At 35.3% G+C, this 21,831-nt stretch overlaps 1 protein-coding gene across 9 annotated transcripts in view; it reads right to left on the reverse strand.

Annotated features, from left to right (window-relative positions):
* Positions 1–21,831, reverse strand: part of NEO1 (neogenin 1) — a 237,766-nt gene that overhangs the window by 103,858 nt on the left and 112,077 nt on the right. For all 9 annotated transcript variants that reach the window (XM_059371881.1, XM_059371883.1, XM_059371879.1 and 6 more), the window contains exons 6-7: positions 5,616–5,770; positions 4,167–4,287 (exon numbers count right to left, since the gene is read on the reverse strand). In XM_059371881.1, coding sequence (XP_059227864.1) covers positions 4,167–4,287; positions 5,616–5,770 — 276 coding nt within the window. The remainder of the gene's footprint in view (positions 1–4,166; positions 4,288–5,615; positions 5,771–21,831) is intronic.

Genomic DNA, 21,831 nt, shown 5'->3' on the forward strand with positions numbered 1-21,831 from the left:
AAATGAGAGGGCCTTTGCACCTATCTCCCAGGTACCATAAATTACCTCTTTCACCTCTTCACCACCAAAATGACTTCTCAAGTTTCTGCCTTGCCACCAGTTTTCACAGTGAATATTCTGTGGAATTCCTGGGAAATGCATTTGCAAGCATGTATGAATTTCCCTTTCATCTGGGGCCCGCCGGTACTCCAAACTAGTTCATACAGAGTCTTTACCAATCAGTTAAAACGTTAGTTGATTTTTTCTCACCCACTTTTATGTCAGCCATTTCTTTCTCTCATGATCTGCCAAAGGTCAAATTAATGACCCATTCTCTGGGGCAATGAGGTCTGCAAGTCTTTCAAATTTATGTTACTTGGCTGCTTTGCAATCTGAGCTCTCTTATGGGCTCAGAGAAATTAGGGTTTTGCAGATCATCCAGCTTGTCATTGTAGGTAAGAGTGGGATGTTCTGTGCTCATTCTTTACATGAGTAGAAGCCCCCTCCCCTTCAATTCACCTCCCTTTTCTGTTCTGGAAAGGCATTACCACTCTTCCAGTCAACCAGAGAAAACCTGCCAAGTTTCCCTGACTTCTCTATAACAGTGCTTAATATTTAATCAGTCCATAAAGTCTGGATTAGATAAATCACTAGTATCTTATTAGAATCCTTTCTATTTTTCTAGTATAATTAATTACCTCACAATGGTTCTTGTAACAATATTCCTTCAACTAGCTGCCTCTTCCAGTCTGCCTTCTTTTGTTTGTGTGTGTGTGTGTATGTGTGTGTAATAATTGTATTTTTATTTTTTGACTTTTTATTTTAATTCCAGTTAGTGTTATACTGATTTCAGATGGACTTTTTTTTTTTTTTTTTAAGATTTTATATTTATTTGAGAGTGAGGGTTAGCACAAGCAGGGTGGGCGGGCAGAGGGAGAGAGGGAATCTCAAGCAGACTCCCGAGGAACCTGACGTGGGGGTTGCTCTCACAACCCTGAGATCATGACCTGAGTTGAAACTAAGAGTTGGACACTTAACTAACTGAGCCACCCACATGCCTGTCAAATGAACTTCTTCTAATTAAACCTGCCTTTATCATCAGACTGCCTTACTACAGTATTGTATTTGACTCTTTACAATCAAGGCCATGAACAATCTGATCCCATTCAGCCTTCACAGGCTAACTTCCTAAATAGTGTTCTATTTCCATACGGATCCAAACCCTTTTTTTAACACCTGGAAATCTTATCCTTCAAGGTAACAAGGTCTGTTACAAAAGGGATTAACTTTCTATGAAAAAACTGCCCTGATCACACAAAGAGAATTCCTCTCTCCCAAACTGTATGCTGCCTTATTTGTATTATAAGAATAAAACTTATTATGGACCGGATATTAGATTGTACACATCTCTTATATCCTTTACAATATTATAAACTCCAGAAAGATAGAGATCAGAGCTTATAAACTGTTATATTCCCTTTTAGCTTTCCCACATAAATATTTATTTTGCAAATTAAAACAGCAACATTAGGGACGCCTGGGTGGCTCAGTTGGTTAAGCAGCTGCCTTCGGCTCAGGTCATGATCCCAGCGTCCTGGGATCAAGTCCCACATCGGGCTCCTTGCTCCGCAGGGAGCCTGCTTCTCCCTCTGACTCTGCCTTCCACTCTGTCTGCCTGTGCTCGCTCTCGCTCGCTCTCTCTCTGACAAATAAATAAATAAAATCTTTAAAAAAAAAATAAAAATAAAATTAAAAAAAACAGCAACATTAGTAAAATGACTCTGTTACAATCTACACATTCTTAATTCATCCCTGACAGAGTTACCAAAAACTTCTGCCAACCCCAAAATGTCTATTTTTGAAATGTTGTCTCAAAAAGGAAAAGAAAAAAAAACACATACTGCAACTATAATTATGTGATCCAAACATTCTCAGACAAAAATCCAATTAGGATTAGTTTAGAGATCTCCTTGCATAGCCAACCATTTATAATATTAGAGTTAAATCTATAATGGTAATCCCAAACACACATACACTGAAATTCCTTTATTTATCCATGTAAATTACCTTTATCCCTTTATTTATTCATGTAAATCATCCCAAACACACATACACTGAAATTCCTTTATTTATCCATGTAAATCACCCCAGGAGATCTACAAATTTTACCAAGGAAAATCCTAAATCCTAATCCTAAAACTCCTAAAAAAAAAAAAAAAAAAAGAAAGGAGGAATCCTATCTACTGTAGTGCCTGATTTGGCAATCGTATTCAGGCATTTGCCAAGAAGAAAAAGTGACAAGTTTCTATAAATATTTTTCAATAAATAGGGAAAGGTATAATCATAAACATAAGAAGAAAGAAGAACAGTTCTAGTATTTTATTCCTTTTTATATACATTTTCAAGAAAGAACTTATAAACCAAAATGTTTAGATACATTTTCAAGAAAGAGCTTATAAACCAAAAATGTTATCTTAGTGGAAAGCCAGAGTAGGCACTATCTGCACCAATGAGCTTCTGCAGCTAGGCTATATATAGCTGGGGCCGAACTGGAACCTGAACTTTATTTGACTCAGACACCAGACTTCATGTCTAAAGCATGATTTTTTCATATGTTCTTGAGAACTGCACAAAAGAAAAGTACTCTTCTTGTTAAAATAAATAAAAAATACATCCAACAGGTATCCTTATCAATGGGACACAGACTATCCACCAACTCAACTTCTAGTAATTAAATATGAGAAAATAATGATAAAAAGAAGTTCAGCATAACACCGTTCATAACAGTAAAACATAGGAAACAATTTAAATGTTAAGCAACAGGGAATCACATAAAACAAAGTGCAAATATACTGTTCAGTGATGGAAAAGCTGATACAGATCTATGTATTTACTGACATGACAAGATGTTCACAGCACACTTGCAAGAAAATGCATCATCAAACCACACACACATCAGTGCATGTTCATATGTAGTGCTCTTAGGAACCAGAGTTTGGAGCATGTGCCATTATCAATTTACTGCCCCTCAATTCCAAATCCATCCCTTATTGTCTGCTCTGCAGAAATAAAGATGGGCCCTTTATCTATCTTATCTTTGCAGAGGATGTATGTTTTAAATTTTATCAGCTGGAGAGTAGCTTCTCCCAATACCCAACCCTCTGGTGGTTTTGTAGCCAAATGCCTTCAAGGAGACACCTCCTTGTGACTGGTTGTTCATACCAGACCCTGGATTTTGAGCAGGTTTCCAACAGCATAGCAACTTCTCTGTTGTCCAGTAAAACATGGCCACACCCTCTCCAACACAGTCTGGATTTCAGTCCTGAGGAACTTAATGCTCTCTCTCTCTCAGACTTACAGCTTGTGACTTCTCTCTATATTTGCCATTCTTTTTTTTTTTTTTATAAAGATTTTATTTATCTATTAGACACAGAGAGAGATCACAAGTAGGCAGAAAGGCAGGCAGAGAGAGAGAGGGAAGCAGGACCCCCGCTAAGCAGAGAGCCTGATGCGAGGCTTGATCCCAGGACCTGAGATCATGACCCAAGCTGAAGGCAGAGGCCCAACCCACTTAGCCACCCAGGCGCCCCTATATCTGCCATTCTTATGTTCACCAGAGTTGTCTCTACTTCTTGCCAGCCAACCCCTTGATACTCTAATCCTGTTACAGTTAATAGTTCTTTATATTCAAGATTATCTGTTCAAATTATTGTGTGATTTCCCCAGAACAGACTCTGACGGATAAAGGCTATGGCTTTCCCCTGCTTTTTTATTTTTCAATGTTGTCTGAATTCATAATAAGCATTTTAAAATATGTGATAATTAGAAAAGGCATGTTATTTTTATTTTGGAAAAATTCAATGCAAAACAAAAAGTACTTTAAGTTTTTCTATTTTAATAGAGCAAAAATATATTTGTGGGATTAAAATGATTGAAATATGAAGAACATTTATTTCTGTAAGACTGCAACAGTTCAGTTCTTCTTTTCAATATTATCCAAAATTGTGTTTCTATGTCATTTTAAGCAACAGTAAATACTTAGATGGCTTTCTTTTCCTCTTAGCTATGCCATATCCTGGTCTTTAGAAAGAGGTTATTAATCATGAGGTATCCTAGAGTACTGTGATAGATACGAGTTCCTCAAACACAGTCAGCCTCTTTCATTTTACTATTTCAGCCCCTCTTACCATGTTCAAGGATTATCAGTTGGGCTCCAGCTTGTGCATTTCCAACATCATTCTCAGCAATGCATTGATAGAACCCTTCATCTGATTTCACCAGCCCCAAAACTTGAAGATTATGTTCCTTCTGAGAAAGAAAAACATAAATAAAATTTTATGATTCGACTGATGAACATTAGTCCAAAATCTCAAGGATATGCTCTTTCTAGGGAGAAAAAGTAAGTAAAATTGTATGATTCAGCTACTGAGCATTATCTATCTATGTACCTGTTAAACTCAATTTTATTGAAAAGGTACTGATTTAACTGACTAGAACAGGAAACACAACCAATTAAGAACTTAATCCTTATGGAAAGTACTACCCTCGGTGTTTGTAGACTTACACGTTTGGTTGGAAAAGTATCTGACATACAATACCACACATGACCATAGTAAAAGTCTGAATTTGTGAATTGAAGGTATCTTCTTAAAATTATCTCTAATATCATTAGTTCGAACAGACTAGTCTACAAGAAGTTAAATGAGGATGCATATATACAAGCTTCCCTTATATTATAAATTACTATATAAATGTCAAATATTGTTATTAATATAGTTTTAAAACTTTTAAGAATATGAAACTGGTAAGAGTAAAAATGCTCATTTAGCTGTAACACATTGCTTTTCAATTAGTTAAATATACTTGTGAATTACTTTTTATAACATGAGATTATGCATTTTATAATTGAAAATATATTCCTACTAAGAATGAATTACTTATATGAAAAATTTATAAGACATTACATCAGTAACAACCATAATTACTTCTGATTATTTCAATGAATGCCATGTATACACCTTAAAACATTAATCCTTATTACCAAAACTTAGATAATTTTATTACTAGCATTTAGATAATGATAATAATAATAATAAGGATTACTAAGGATTTAACCATATCTCAAATAAGAAAACAATAATGGCTGAATGTTCTTAAACATTTAATATTATTTACTTCTTTAGAATCTTTTTATCTACTGTCACAACAATCGTCCAACCCTAGGTCACACTTCTTTTGAAAGGCCTGAGCATCAGTGTATGATATCTGTTCTTTGAATGGAGAGCTATGAAGATAACTGGTGCACACATAGAGTAATCATTACCAAGAAAATAGTGAAAACGGTGTTTAATAAGAGTACTAGCATGTTTGAGTTGGAATACCAGACTGTTGGTCAGGAGCTCTGGACATCAGACTTAGTTCAACTACTAACTACCTATGTGATCTTATATAATCTACCAAAATACGTCTAGGCTCAGCTTTCTCATCAGCTAATGAAGAGATTACATTCTATGTGTATTTTCTTGTCTTCATCTGTAGTGCATAATCTGGTATATATAAGACAACAGATCTCTTAGTGATTATATTTAAAGACATTTAAAGTTTTCAGAGATAAGTGTCCTTTGAAAAATACTTACTACAATCTTAAAGTAATCACTTGGGATAACCATATCCCCATTCTTCACCCACTTCACAGTTGGAGTTGGTTTCCCAGTCACTTCACATTCAAATACAATATCCATTGATTCATGAGCATATATATTAGTAGGCTGTTTCAGGAATTCGGGTTGGGCTTTAAAACAGAAAGGAAATTAGGATATTAATAAAAATAAAAATAGCTATTCAGATTTCAAGCATTTTTTAAATCCTAGAATTTAAAAGTTTTTTACTTATTATTTATTTAAGTCTTTCAGATGTTTTTATCAAAGCATATAACAAATATATATTTAAAATATATATCAGGGGGTACCTGGCTGGCTCTGTTAGTAGAGCATGCAACTCTTCATCTCAGTCATGAGTTCAAGCCCCACACTGGGTGTGGAGCCTATTTAAAAATAAAATTTTTAAAAAAAAATTTAAAATATATGATAGGAACATAGTATCTTTAAGAATTGATATTCTGGTACAATTAGCTGGAAGAATAATTCTGATTTCTGATTTTCCTTGTTGGTAAATATTTGCTAGATTGACTATGTTAAAGAAATTGACAAAATGAATATTCTAAGCTGTCTAAAAATGAATATTAAAAGACTACTTCCCTAAGACTTCTATCATTTTGGAAGAACCATAAGCAAAATTTTAAAAAATGAGTAAGCTGACATTATTTTTCTTTTCAATCAGCTTGATAAATAACAACAACAACTTTTAAAAAAAGGCATACAAATGTCACATTAGAGGCCTTACAGAATTCAGTCATGTAACACCCTCCATTTGTAACATCCCTCATCGCATGTAATAGTGTTTAAGGGTGAAAGAGTGACAGGATCTTTGGGGAAAAGCTAAATATGCTTGAAAAGACTAAATATTCCAGTATTTCTCTTTCTTCTTGCTCCAAAGTTGTAAAACACTGACTTATAAATCACAGAGTAAGACTTTGAGTTAGAAGAGTAAGAGCAGATCATCTAGTCTAAACTCCCACTAAATGTTGTAATTTCCTATAGGACTTCCTTGACAAGTGGTCTCACTGATCCCTCTTTCAAAGTTTCAAATAAGCCTCCCTGTATCACAAGGCAGCAATAGTTGAGCTAAAACGTGCTTAGCCTGCTGGGATTTTGATTGGGATTATGTTGTACTTGTTACAACTTGACATTTTAACAATACTGAGTCAGTCTTATCCTGAACATGGGTTAATTCTCCATTTATTTCATTCTGTAGTTTCTCCCATCATTGTTTCATAGTTTCCAATATACAAATTTTGTTCATACTTTATTGGGTGTTTCTGTATTTCACATTTTTGGATGCCACTGTTAAGTGGTACTTAATTTTTTTTTTTTTAAGTTTCCAGTTGTCCACTGCTAACACGTAGAGGTGAAATGATTTACATATATTAACTTTTTACCCTATGCTCATGCTAAACTGACTCATCAGTTCTAACAGCTTTTTACAGACAATTGTGGGATTACCTCCATAAACAATCATGGTGTCTGTGAATAGAGATAGTTTCATTTCTTCCTTTCCAATCTGCTTTCCTCTTTTTTTCATTTTCTTGCCTACGACACTGGCTAGAGTGGGGCAGGTCCTGGGAAGAGGTCCAGAGAAGCTTTATAATTTGGGCTAATGAAGAGCTAGAGTATAGCAAGTGTGTAGAACCCCAGGAAGTGGGAGGAGCCAAAGGAGTGAAAGAATGTTTAATCTTAAGAAGTTAACTTGCTGCTCATCATCAGTCAGTCCGTGGCACCCCAGTGGGTAACTTTCCACACATGCGCTCAGGTCTGTGGAATCCAGAAGGAAATCTGTGGACCAGCCTGGCCCATGGCTGTGTCCTCTGGTAGGAACTATGTCCTCTCCAAGGTGTGAACTGCAACCTCAAACAGGGAGGCCCTCATCCCAGTCTGTTCACATTCCCTCCTTTGGCTCTCGAGGTAGTATCTGATCCTTATATTTACTATTTCTGTATTCTTTAGAGTCCTATTTTGTCCTTTTTAGTAGTTAAAACACTTTTACTAGTTAATAATTCTTGATATTAAACTGTCCTTGTTCAAATTCCTGGTGTGATTTCTGGCTCCTGCCCAGCCCTGGACTAATAGAGTAGGTCTCATTATGCTGCCAGTATTTCTTCTGTTTCTTCTTTTGTCTTTTACTTAAAGTACACACTCTACCAAAGTTTTCAATTTGTATGTGGTAAAATTTATCAGTCCTCCCATTTTTCTTAGCACCTATATTTTATTATTCTTACTCCAAAGGTTTTCCCTGCTTCCATACTATAAAAATATTCAATTGCATTTTCTTGTAGCATGTCAATGAGATAATCTGGACATTACTAAATATCCAGCTTTACATTTTTCTAAATGGCAACAACCTCAGCAGTCCCAATAAGAGTACCTGATTTGAAGTAGGTTTTGTTTTTTTTAGATCGTATTTATTTATCTGAAGGAGACAGAGAGCACAAGTAGACAGAGGGAGAGGGAGAAGCAGGCCTCCCACTGAGCAGAGAGCCTGACACGGGGCTTGATGTGGGGCTCAATCCCCAGACCCAGAATTAAGACCTGAGCTGAAGGCAGCCGCCCAACTGACTGAGCCACCCAGGCACCCCTTGAGGTAGTTTTAATATTAAAATCCTAGTACTCATGAACGTGAGTTATTTCTGGATACTAAGTGGTTTCACTGATCTGTCTATTCCTGCACCAGAACCACAAACTTAACGACTATAACTATATATTTTTATATATTTGGTAGAACAAGTACTCTCCTTTTATTCCTTTATTTCCTCAAAATTTCCCTAAACATTGTTCATTAAGTTTTCTTTAATACGAGAAGAATTTAGACTCATCTCTGTTCACATATATCTGTTCCTTCTCAAAGAAAACAGACAAACAAGAACAAACTTGAGTTTTCATTTGAAGTGCAATACATTTTAGAAGCAGGAAAAAACTAATACGTATATATTTTTAATTTTTAAATTTTTTAATAAATATATAATGTATTATTAGCCCCAGGGGTACAGGTCTGTGAATTGCCAGGTTTACACACTTCACAGCACTCACCATAGCACATGCCCTCCCCAATGTCCCTAACCCTACCACCCTCTTTCTCCCCCCTCCCCTCGGCTACCCTCAGTTTGTTTTGTGAGATTAAGGGTCTCTTATGGTTTGTCTTCCTCCTGAGCCCATTTTGTTTTGTTTATTCTTTTCCTACCCCTCAAACCACCCACGTTGCAGCTCCACTTCCTCATATCAGGGAGATCTTATGATAGCTATCTTTTTCCGATTGACTTACTTTGCTAAGCATAATACCCTCTATAAACTAATATATTTTTGATCCTAAATGTTAAGATCAGATACTTAAGTTTATTTGAATATTATTCAGTAATGATTTACTGTGAAGCCACTACAATGACTGAAGTCAAGAGACTTCTAGCTGAGTTCTGGTTCTGGTTCTACCAGTAGACATTTGATGGCCATGGGTTTCAGTCTGCTCCTACACTAAACAAGAAACTCAACTGAACTATTCCTAAACACACCAAGATCTCTAACCAACAGCAACTTCAGGATTTTAGTTTACATATTTAGTGTACCATAATGGGTAACATTCACAAATATTTTCAACTTATTATCATTATTTCCCACAACAACCCTATTATCTAGGTATTATTATATTATTTCCATTTTACAGACAAGGACACTAACACACAGAGAGAGTCTAAGTAGCTCCATAGGGTCACAAAACTTAGCAACAGATCTGGATTTTGAACCTAGGCAGTTTGACATTAAACCCTATGTTCTCTAACTTTTTACTATAGAGAAAATAACAATAAACCCTATGCACCTGTCATATAGCTTCGACAATTACCAACTCATGGCTGGTGCTGCTCCATCCACATCCTAACCCAACCCATGTCTTTCCCCAATTACTCTGAAAGCAAATTCCCAGTATTACTTTATTTTATACATAAGTTTTTAAGGAAGTTCCACTATAAAAGAAAAATCCCCATTTCTAAACAAAACTATAATACCATCATCAGGTTGGTATCTACAATAATTTCTCAATATCTCAATCTACATTTTAAAGAAATGATTTATTTGAATTGGGTAAACCAAGTACATTCATTAATATTAATTTACTTCTTATGTTTCTTTTAATCTACAGGTTCTTCCTTTATCTCCTGTCTTTGTTTGCAATTTGTTTACTGTAGAAGTCATTTGTCCTATAAAGTTTCCTGTGCTGACTGCATGCCATGGTGGATTTAACATATTAGTCCTGCACTTAACAGTTAAATGTAGAGGCCTGATTGGAGTTAGGCTCTTTCTTTTTATTTTTTCAAGACTACTTCATAAGTAGTGTCATGGTCCTTCAGGAGAGTTCATAATGTGTGACTATCTTTTTGTGAAGTTAACAGTCTTAGATATTGCCAAATAGTAATATTCTTACTCCATCATCCCTTCTATAAAGAGAAATATCCCCTCATCAATTATTTGGTTATCTTTAAATATACCTCTCATAGAAAGTGAAGGCTAAATGCCTGATTTTTTTTCCCCTTCACTTACCAATTTTCAAAACAATGGTCTGGTTCTCTAATACCATTCTGACTGAAGGAAATCACTGAAGGGTTTTTTTAAAAAGTATTCTTATGAATTTATGGATTAAAATGTATTTGAGTCGTTTTAATCCATGCAAATTATTATTCTTTTGATTCTCAAACTATCCCATCTCTGACTAATGGAAGCTTGAGTCCTTTATAACAGGACCTTACTTGTCTTTAGTATCTTCTGGTCACTGTTTTTAGGCCTTACTTATGGACAAAACCAGGAATTATATACTTTTTAAATAAAAGAATTCATCATGATTTCATTGTGTTATCCAATTAAATTCAGGGCTATAGGTTTTAACTGGATCTTAATAATCTTACATCTATATCTCTTTTCTCTCATGCTAAAAATCCGTTCTCAATGACACCAACTTAATTACCTCCAGGTTTTACCTTCTATTCAGTAGTCTCAGAATAACTACACCAATATCTCCACACCAAAAATAAGAGAAAACAGTTGAAGATTTTTGCAGTTTTGTCTTTAGAGTATATCTCATTAGGTATATATGGTTCAATTACTATTTTAAGTTTATTTGTAATAATAACTTCCACTTGGAATTGTAGCTTTCTGTGTAGCTATACTACAAACTAGATACACATTTATAGTCATTTGTTCCCATTTTACTTTCCCCTTTCTAGAATTACTTTGTAAAATTTCAAATCCACAACAACAAGGTATATTCAAACAAATCTTGCTTCTAACCCTGTTTTCCCCAGCCTGTTCTGTCCCATAGGTAGCCATATAAAAATTTTAAGGTTTAGCTTTTCATTCTAAAGATTGTAAACAAACACACACACAATTCACCCCTGTCCCCTTCTTTAGATTAAATTGTAACATACTGAAAAAACAACTCCAAAGCCTGCGATCTTAACCCTCAGGTACCAGGTTTCTGAGGAAGTGCTTGCTATATTCTTGAGTATAAAGGACTGAGATGCCCCCTTAGGCAGAGTAAGTGATTCTGGAAAATACAGCAAAACCCTTCTCAAAAAAATCCAATTAATATAACATCAGTATGCATTTTTAGTAAACAGATTTTCAAAGACTATTAGAAATAAATGCTAACAATGTTCAATTCATCATTTACTTTTCCCTTTCATGAATTATAGAATATTGCCTTTAAAATGTTCTTGGGATTTTAGCTTCTCTGTAGCTAGTATTCACACCAATTAAACACAATGTAAGAGCAGATGTTTGTGTTGGGGAAGTTAAATTGATAACCAGAGAGTAAATGAGTCAATTACCATAAGAAAATAAGCGTTGTAATGGAAGATTATGCATTTTGTTACCAAAGAGATAATTAAGCTTCAAATTCTCTTCGACAGCTCCCTATCCCTTCTAATGCCATCATCATTACAAGAATAATTTTAATTGCTAAATGTACAAGTAAGAATTTAATACTAAAACATATTATACTTGCAAAATTCTTTTACTGGAAACATCACTTAATTCCATCACTGTTTTGCAACGTTGGAAATTGCCACTCAATTCAAACAGAAAACAATGTAGGGCCAACACCAATGTTTCAAGGTTACTTTATTATGCTGTTATTTGGAAGATTATAACAGTTTTCATTTACATTAGCTCTGCATTGTTGGAATTTCTATTGTTTGATTTTAAAGGTTTAAGCACTGGAATTCTTAAAAAGCTCATTAAGTAGAGAAATAAATCAGTTCTACTCATTTTATGTTAAACTGCACACTTGCTGTTCTTAAGCTTCTTTTCAACAATTTACAAAATTACATGTAAGTCCTTAAAAAAAAAAAAAAAACCAACAACAACAAGAAAACCCAAGCATTTTAACAACCTTAAATCCCTTCACCATGTTGTCTGACAATCTAATCACAAGTCTGTTGTAAGTACTGGCTCAACTAACAAAGCAAAAATACATTAGCATCCTCCAACATTTCTTAAGAAAGCTTTGCATTCCAATTAAGGTGAATCCATTTTCCTTAATCTCCAGAAGGAAATAGGAGAAATTATAACTATGAAGCAACATTCTGAACACAGTTGCCAAATGACTGAAATTATATATTTTTTCAGATTTAAATGCTTTATTTCCAGTGACAGAATCATTCAAAATAGGAAAATAAACATTATATTTTAAGTAATATTCATGTACAGACAAGGTTATAGATAGAATAAGAAATATGATAAATATTTAATAACATTCATAGAAGAATTTCTATAACCAGGGCACCTGGTGGCCACCCTTCAGCTCAGATCATAATCTCAGGACCCTGGGATGGAGCCCCATATTGGGCTCTCTGCTCAGCAGGGAGCCTGCTTCCTCCTCTCTCTCTGCCTGCTTCTCTACCTACCTGTGATCTCTCTCTATCAAATAAATAAGTAAAAAAAATTTTTTTTAAATTCTATAACCTTTCTGTTTTCTAAAATTTGCTAACCTTGTCAGGAATATTTTACTCATCTTTTTTTTTAAATTTAATTTAATTTTATTTTATTTTCAGTGTTCCAAAATTCACTGTTCATGCACCACACGCAGTGCTCCGTGCAGTACGTGCCCTTCATAATACCCACCACCAGGCTCACCCAATCCCCCTCTCCCCTCCCCTCCAGAACCCTCAGTTTGTTTCTCAGAGTCCACAGTCTCTCATGGTTTGTCTCCCCCTCTGATTTTCCCCAACCTACTTCTCCTCTCCATCTCCCAATGTCCTCCGTATTATTCTTTATGCTCCACAAATAAGCGAAACCGTATGATAATTGACTCTCTCTGCTTGACTTATTTCACTCAGCATAATCTCCAGTCCTGTCATGTTGATACAAAAGTTGGATGTTCATCCTTTCTGATGGAGGCATAATACTCCATTGTATTTATGGATCACATCTTCTTTATCCATTCATCCGTTGAAGGGCATCTTGGTTCTTTCCACAGTGTGGCAACTGTGGCCATTGCTGCAATGAACATTGGGGTACAGATGGCCCTTCTTTTCACTACATCTATATCTTTGGGGGTAAATGCCCAGTAGTGCAATTGCAGGGTCATAGGGTAGCTCTATTTTTAATTTCTTAAGGAACATCCACACTATTTTCCAAAGTGACTGCACCAACTTGCATTCCCACCAACACTGTAAGAGGGTTTCCCCCGCCCCCTTTCTCCACATCCTCTCCAATACTTGTTATTTACTGTCTTATTGTCATTCTGATTGGTGTAAGGTTGTATCTCAATGTGGTTTTGATTTGAATCTCCCTAATGGCTAATGACAATGAACACTTTTTCATGTGTCTGTTAGCCATTTCTGTCTTCCTTGGAGAACTGTCTGTTCATGTCTTCTACCCATTTTTTAGTGTGATTATCTGTTTTGTGTGTGTTGTTTGAGGAGTTCTTTATAGATCTTGGATATCAGCCCATTGTCTACAGTGTCATTTGCAAATATCTTCTCCCATTCCGTGGGTTGCCCCTTTGTTTTGTTGACTGTTTCCTTTGCTGTGCAGAAGCTTTTGATTCGATGGAGTCCCAAAAGTTCATTTTCACTTTTGTTTCCTTTGCCTTTGGAGACATATCTTTTTTTTATTATCATTTTTATTAACATATAATGTATTATTCGCCCAGGGGTAGAGTCTGTGAATTGTCAGGCTTACATACTTCACAACACTAACCATAGCACATACCCTCCCCAAAGTCCATAAACCCAACCACCCTCTCCTTACTCCCCTTCCCCCCAGCAACCCTCAGTTTGTTTCGTGAGATTAAGAGTCTGTTATGGTTTGTCTCGCTCCTGAAAATGGAGACATATCTCAAAAGAAGTTGCTGTGGCCGATGTCGAACAGGTTACTGCCTATGTTCTCCTCTAGGATTTTGATAGATTCCTGCCTCATGTTGAGGTCTTTTATCCATTTCGAGTTTATCTTTGTGTATGGTGTAAGAGAATGTCAAGTTTCATTCTTCTACAGATAGCTGTCCAATTTTTCCAGCACTGTTTATAGAAGAGACTGTCTTTCTTCCACTGGATATTTTTTCCTGCTTTGCCAAAAATTATTTGACCAGAGTTGAGGGTCCATATCTGGGCTCTCTACTCTGTTCCACTGGTCTGTGTCTGATTTTGTGCCAGTACCATGCTGTCTTGGTGATCACAGCTTTGTAGTAAAGCTTGAAATCAGGAAACGTGATGCCCCAGTTTTGTGTTTCCTTTTCAACATTTCCTTGGCAATTTAGGGTCTCTTCTGATTCCATACAAATTTTAGGATTATTTGTTCCAGCTCTTTGAAAAATGCCAGTGGAATTTTGATGAGGACAGCACTGAAAGTACAGATGGCTCTAGGCACTATAGACATTTTAACCATGTTTATTCTTCCGATCCATGAGCATGGAATGGTCTTTCATCTTTTTGTGTCTTCTTCAATTTCTTTCATGAGTGTTCTGTAGTTCTTCTGCGATGAAGCTGGAGATGTGGGGAAGTCCAGTTCATCGCATTTCCTTAACTCTATCCCTCAATTTGGCTAAAACTTAACTCATCCTTCAGATCTTAACCAAAAAACAATTCCTGACCCACTTCTCCTCCCATTCTTGGCCATCACTGCCCTATTTACCACTGAAACCCTAGTGGCCTAAACCATAATAGATGCTAAATGTGTATTTGTTGAAATAGATGATTACTTGAATTCTAAAACTTCCATTAAACAGCACTATAAGAGTAAAGATGTTCAGGATAAGAATTTTTTCAAGGATTCTGAAGTTTCTCAAAGATTCAAGGTTTTGTACCACAGTTTCTCCAACAGTTCATAAATTCATTCTTTATTATATGTAAATTTTCTGCATGAGTTTTAAAATTTGTTTTTAAATGTTTATGACAACATGAAGTTTTAATAGCACGTAATTTTAGCATTCATATTCATGTTCATGTTTACCAGTTGCCGCTGTAATCACAGAACTCAATCCCAAAGCAATGTTTCTCAAACTTGGGATCTTATAATCCTTAAAGACCTTAAATTTAAGAAACTGTGCTCTACATGTAATATTTTTTATTTTGAAGAATTCACAAAAATCTTTACTAAATATAGGCTCTCCTTCCTTAACAAGGTTGAACATACTTAGTCTGCATGGTGTCCCAATATTACTATGATGAACACTGTACCACACCTCAACAGAGAAAGTACGAAGGCTTCAAGGACAACTACTTTTACTTGATACCATAAGTACATTAGAAATGCTCCCTAAATAGGTGAATTCAATTCGTAAAGCCTTGTAGGAGCATACAAATGACTTGGAATGAGGCTTCTTTGAGTCAGATCCACAGACTATTTGAAGAGATACACAAAGTTGAGTACTGGGCCTTAGAAAAATGTTGAATAGTTGGGCTCTCACCACATGCTTGAACTGCAAAAGATGAGGCCACAACTCTGCACTTGAACAAGCTGTCTCAGAGTATTCTCAGCCACACTGAAGTGGGAGAAGACTGCATTGGGCGACTAAAAGAGAGGGCTATATACATCTCAGTCCATATACACAGAGAGCTCCCCGATTCTTGTGCCTTCTGTTATCACTCAATTCATTCACAGGCTCAATCACTAAAAAAATATTCAGTAAGCAACTACTAATACAAAGACAGTTTAGTGGGTGCTGTGAGGGAGACCGATAATAGAGATAATAAAGATATACAGAAAACACTTTCCAGTGGTTACCTCACAAGAGTGTAACTGGGAAACTGGCAAATAAAGAGAGCTGGACTCTTCCCCTCAAATTTTAAAACTGTGGTAAAATCAACAGTATAGAAAATGTACAATCTTAACCATTTTTAAGTGTACAGTTTAGTGATATTAAGAAAATTCTCATTTTCTGGGCAACCATCACCACCATCCATCTCCAGAACTCTTTTCATCTTGTAACACGGAAACTCTATACCCATTAAACAGTAACACCCCTTCCCTTCTTCCCCTCCTAGCTGCCAGAAACCACCCTTCTGCTTTCTGTCTCTACGATTCTGACTACTCCAGGCACATCATATGAAATGAATCATATAGCATTTTGTCTTTTGGGGACTGGCTTATTTCACTAAGCATAAAGTCAGGGGCATCTATGTTAAGAAGTGTGTGTGAGAACTTCCTTCCTTCCAAGGCTGAGTAACATTTCCCTGTATGTATGTACCATGTTTTGCTTGTCCACTCATCCATAGATGAACACCTGGGTTCTTCTAGTGTTTTAACTACTGTGAATAATGCTGCAGTGAACATGAATGTACAGTTAACTCCTAGAGACTGTGCTTTTAATTCTGAGTGTATATCCAGCAGTGGAGCTACTGAATCATATGACAATTCTATTTTCAACTTATTGAGAAATCAGCATTCTGTTTTTCAAGGCAACAACACATTCCCACTAATAGTATAGAAGGGTTCCAATCAATTTCTGCACATCCTCATCTATAACTTGTTATTTTTTGTTTTATTTTTGAGAGTAGCTATCCTAAATGGTGTGAGATGGTATTTTATTGCACCATATACACCTTTGTACCATTTGATTTTTTCCAGGTTCACAGACTGCCTATTTAAGAAAATTTTACTGACCACTGGATGATTTGGATTTGTCTGCTCCCTGCTTCTCCCTGGTATTCTTTCCGCTAATTCTTTCTGTTGACTGGGAGTGTATTTTGCTTTTTTCTCCTTCTCTCTACTTTCATTATTTTCAAATTTTAAAAGCTAAGTACTTTGTACAGAAGGTGTAAATAATACATAAAAGAAACTGAAAACAGGAAACAGAAAAGCCTCCCCTATACTTAGCCGCAAAATACCTGTCAATACCACTACCCTCACCAGAGATATACACTATTAATATGTTTGGTGTGTAAGCTTCCCGAACTTTTTTCTGTGTACTTCAAACACACTTCTCTCTCACACACACACATGAACTTTAAAATACAGAATGAATCAGCCAATAAATACTCTTCTACAACTTGTGTTTCTCTCTTAATAACATGACATAGCAATATTATGACCATCTCTTTTTTGACAGCAGCACAGTGGCCCATAGTCTGACTATACCACAATTTATTCATTCTTCTACTAATGGCCATTTAGGTTACTTACAATTTTTCCATTACAAGCAAGCAGTGTTTAATATGCATTTTTATACATCTTTGTACATAAATTTTGTACACATGTCTAAGAGTTTCAGAAGACTAGATTTCTGAAAGGAATAATTACTTCAAGGTGTTTTCATATTTAAAAATTTTGTAAATACCACCAATGGATGTATCACTTTTACATTCCTGTCAGAGAATCATTATCAATGAGACTATTCAACATGCTACTAGAAGTTCCAATAATGCAATGAAATAAGAAAAAAAAGAAATATAAATACAGGGGTGGGGTTGGAGAAATTGTCCCCTGCTACTCTCCCCATCCCACCCCCCAGTATACAATGGCAATGACTGTCTACTTAGAACATACAAGAAAATTTCTCTCATGAGGAAATTTCAGTGTTCACTGCTATACTCTCAGGGGGTGATTTACATGAACATTAAAAGTTTGATAAGCGGGGTGCCTGGGTGGTTCAGTGGGTTAAAGCCTCTGTCTTTGGCTCCGGTCACGATCCCAGGGTCCTGGGATCATGCTCTCTGCTCAGCAGGAAGCCTGCTTCCTCATCTCTCTGTCTGCCTCTCTGCCTACTCTGTCTGTCAAATAAATAAAATCTTAAAAAAAAATTTGATAAGCAATGCTTTCAGGCATTAAGACACTGATATAGCTTTATACATACAAACATGCTAAAACCTAAAGATTAAAAAGTCAAAAAGCATATGCAGAGCAACACAGATGGTATGATTCTATTTGTTAACAAAAACAATATATTTCTAGGTGTATATGTATGTAAATGCTTTTAAAGGACATCTAGAAGTATACACTCTAGTGACAAAGGCTGAGAAAGACAAATACCGTAGGATTTCCCTCATGGGTGGAATTTAAGAAATAAAATAGATGAACATAGGGAAAGGGAAGGAAATGAAATATTTGATATAAATATAATATATAATATAAGTAAAATAAGATAAAAACAGAGAGGGAGACAAAATGTAAGAGACTCTTAACTATAGGGAACAAACTAAGGATTGCTGGAGGGGAGGGGGGTATGGGGATGGCCATGAAAGAGGACACTTGATGTAATGAGCACTGGTTGTTACAAGCAACTGATGAATCACTAAATTCTACCCCTGAAACTAATAATACATTCTATGTTGACTAAACTGAATTTAAATAAAAAATTAAAATTAAATAGTAAATAAACTAATGATAAAGGTTACCTCTGAGACATGGGGTAGGAATGGGAAAGGGGAAATAAGAGAGGAGATTTACTTCATTGATATGGTTTGATGCTTTAATAATGTTATTACTTATATAATTTTAAAAAGAAAAATAAAAACCAAACTAATAAACTGAAAAGCTATTAGAAATATAAATTTTTATAAACAGAAAAATTATTAATGTATTTTTCGCTGTCACTCATATTCTTATACAACTAAAAAAAATGTAATTTAAAAAAATCTCATTCACACTACAAAAACAAACAGCTGAGACACAAAGGGGAAGAGTCATATCACGGGACCCCATTCCAAACACTGGAGGAAAAAGACCAAATTAACTTTCTATTCTTACGGAGAATGATATATATTTTTTTTAAGATTTTGTTTATTTAATTGACAGAGATCACATAGTAGGCAGAGAGGCAGGCAGAGGGAGGGGGAAAAGCAGGCTCCCTGCTGAGCAGAGAGCTGGATGCAGGGCTTGATCCCAGGACCCTGGGATCATGACCCCAGCCCAAGGCAGGAGCTTAACCGACTGAGCCACCCAGGTGCCACAGAGAATGACTTTTAAAAATCATTGTCACATGAGGAGACAACCCAATAAAATACAGCTAAAACAAATGTAAGTATATATGAGACACTCAAAAAGAAGTGTTATTTTTCCTGGGTTGTTTGTACTTTCGTCAGTTCTCTTAGAAACTTATTTGTTGTGGTTTCTTTTCTCATTTCAAGTAACTATTCATTCTGTATCTAACTAGACATTCATTTTCTTATACAAGGCCTCAGTTTTGACTTCAGGCCCCACAGAAGCTAGATTCACTTGTTACAATTAATGTGATTTTTGTACACATATTTGCTTCAAGAGGCACAGAATATCGCTGTAAGGATATAAAGGAAATTAATACTGTTGCTTCTGTAAAGGGAGACCAGGCCACTGGGTAATACTTCATCATTTATCATTTTTTATCTTCTACATATATTACCTATTAAAAATCTTCAGCTAAAAATAATAGAAGTGGAGACATACATACACCTGGCTAGGCAGACCTGATGGTGCAAAAAGTTCAGTACTAACTCTTTTAAAGTCAATCTATAAATTCATTCAAATGCCATCTAATATCCCAAGAGAATTTTAAGAAAATCTGACAAGCTGATTCCACAGTAAATCGAGATGAAACAAAATGCTGAGAAAAAATATTTTTTGTAAAGAAAAAACCAGAGGATCATCTAACAAAGTAACAAAACAGTAAGTGAAACAGTAGATTACTGATGTGGTAATAGACAAATTGATCAGTAAAACAGTTTAAAAATAAGACCTATATAATTTTGGAAATTTGCATTATAAACTGGTGGTATTTCAAATAACTGGGGGGTAAGAAGAATGTTGGGCCAAAGGGTACTCCATTTGGGGAAATAGTACCATTAAAAAAAAAAACCCTGCAGGTGGGTCAAAGTCCAAAAAGTAAAAATAAACCACAGAGTAAGAGATGAAAATGGGAAAGGATTTTTTTGAATAAGGGGGAGCAAGATACAATTCCAAAAGGAAAAATCCCAACATACTTGACTCCCTAGAAATAAAAATTTTCTGTATGATAAAACACACTTTAAAATTAAAAGATAAAAGACAGGAATGTTCATGGCAGCTTTAAGTTGCCAAAATTTGGAAAGAACTTATATGTCCTTCAAAATGAATGAACAGTTATGGTATATTTGTGTAGCAGAATACTACTCAGCAAAAAAGGGAATGAACTACTGATACATGCAATAGCATGGCTGATCTCAAAATGAGTATGCTGAATGAAATAAGCAAGACAAAAACAGAGTGTATACGATGCAATTCCATATACATAAAATTCCAGAAAATGCAAACGAATCTGTAACAAAAGAGAGATTAGTGGTTACTTGGGGATAAGGGAGAGTGAAGGGCCAAGTGGAAGGGATTATCAAGAGGCATCAGAAAACTTCAGGAGTGAAAAATAAATTATTTAGATGGCAGTGACAGTTTCATGCTTGTGTAAACATAAACTTTATCACCTGTACACTTTAAATACATGCAGTACATTTATGTCAGTTATACTTCAACAAAGCTGTTAAAAAAGGTGAAATATTTGAATAAATTATTTGTAATTCATATGTCAAAGAACTGATATTCAGAATATATTTAAAAATTCTACAAGTCAATTAAAGATAATTCAAACAATGTCCAATCAGAAGGGACAATTAAAGAAAATAAGAACAGTCAATAAAAATCTGAAAGATGACAAACTTCCAATGAATTAAAAAAGGCAAAATATTTTTTCCCCATCGTTATTTGCGGACTATAAAACTTGATGGCTCCAATACAAGGTAAGGTGTGGGGAAACCAGTATTCCCATACTACTGGTGAGTAGATAAAGTGATGCCACCTTTCTGCATGGCAACCTAGTGAGATATCAATATTTAAAACATGAATACCTTTCATTTTAGCAATTATCATAAAAAGATAAAGTGTACAAATGTGTATGTACAAAGATGATCACAGCAGTGTTATTTAGGATAGTAAAGCACTAGACACCACCTAGATATTTTAGTAGGGGCCTGGATAAACAAATGCAAACCCTGGAATACTATACAGCAGGGGTCAGCAAATTGTGTTCCATTTTTACAAATAAAGTTTTACTGGAACACAGTTACACTTATTAGTTTAGGTACAGTCTGCAGCTGTTTTCTGCTACAATGGCAAAAATAAGTAGTTGTGACAGAGACCAAAAGGCCCACAAGACTAAAACAGTTATTATCTACTCCTTTAAGAAAAAGTTTGCTGATGGCTAAAGGCTACTATGTATAATATACATGGGTATATCCTGACACAGAAATATGTGATCATTATACCCAATTAAAAAAATGCAAAAGTCAGAGTGAATAGTATCACTTCATGAAGTAGTTTGAAATACATACATAAACTAAAATGTTAACCACAATGCTAATTGTGGATGAAAATATAGGTAACTTTTTATTTTTCTTCTTTATACTTTCCAGATATCTTTTGCTTTTGCAGAGGGAATATAAATATCAATTATTCCTTATAACCTAAAAAAGTGACAAAATTATTTTTGTAGTATCAATTTACATTCTGAAGAAGTAATTTTGTAATCTCATTATGGAAAACTTGAATGAATGAAAACAGTTCCCCGAAGAATAACCCAATCAAACCCAGTAAATGATCATTAAGCTTATTCTGAACTAATTCCTCACCTCCAAAGATGAAAAGCTTGTTCTTAAACTTGTTCTTGATCTATCAAACTACTACTGGCATATTTATTTTTCACTCCTTACTAGTCATGAAAATGCTCCAAATTGGCCTAGCTTAGAAAAATCTTTGT

This window comes from Mustela nigripes, chromosome 13 (assembly GCF_022355385.1).
Source record: "Mustela nigripes isolate SB6536 chromosome 13, MUSNIG.SB6536, whole genome shotgun sequence".
Taxonomy (NCBI): Eukaryota; Metazoa; Chordata; class Mammalia; order Carnivora; family Mustelidae; genus Mustela; species Mustela nigripes.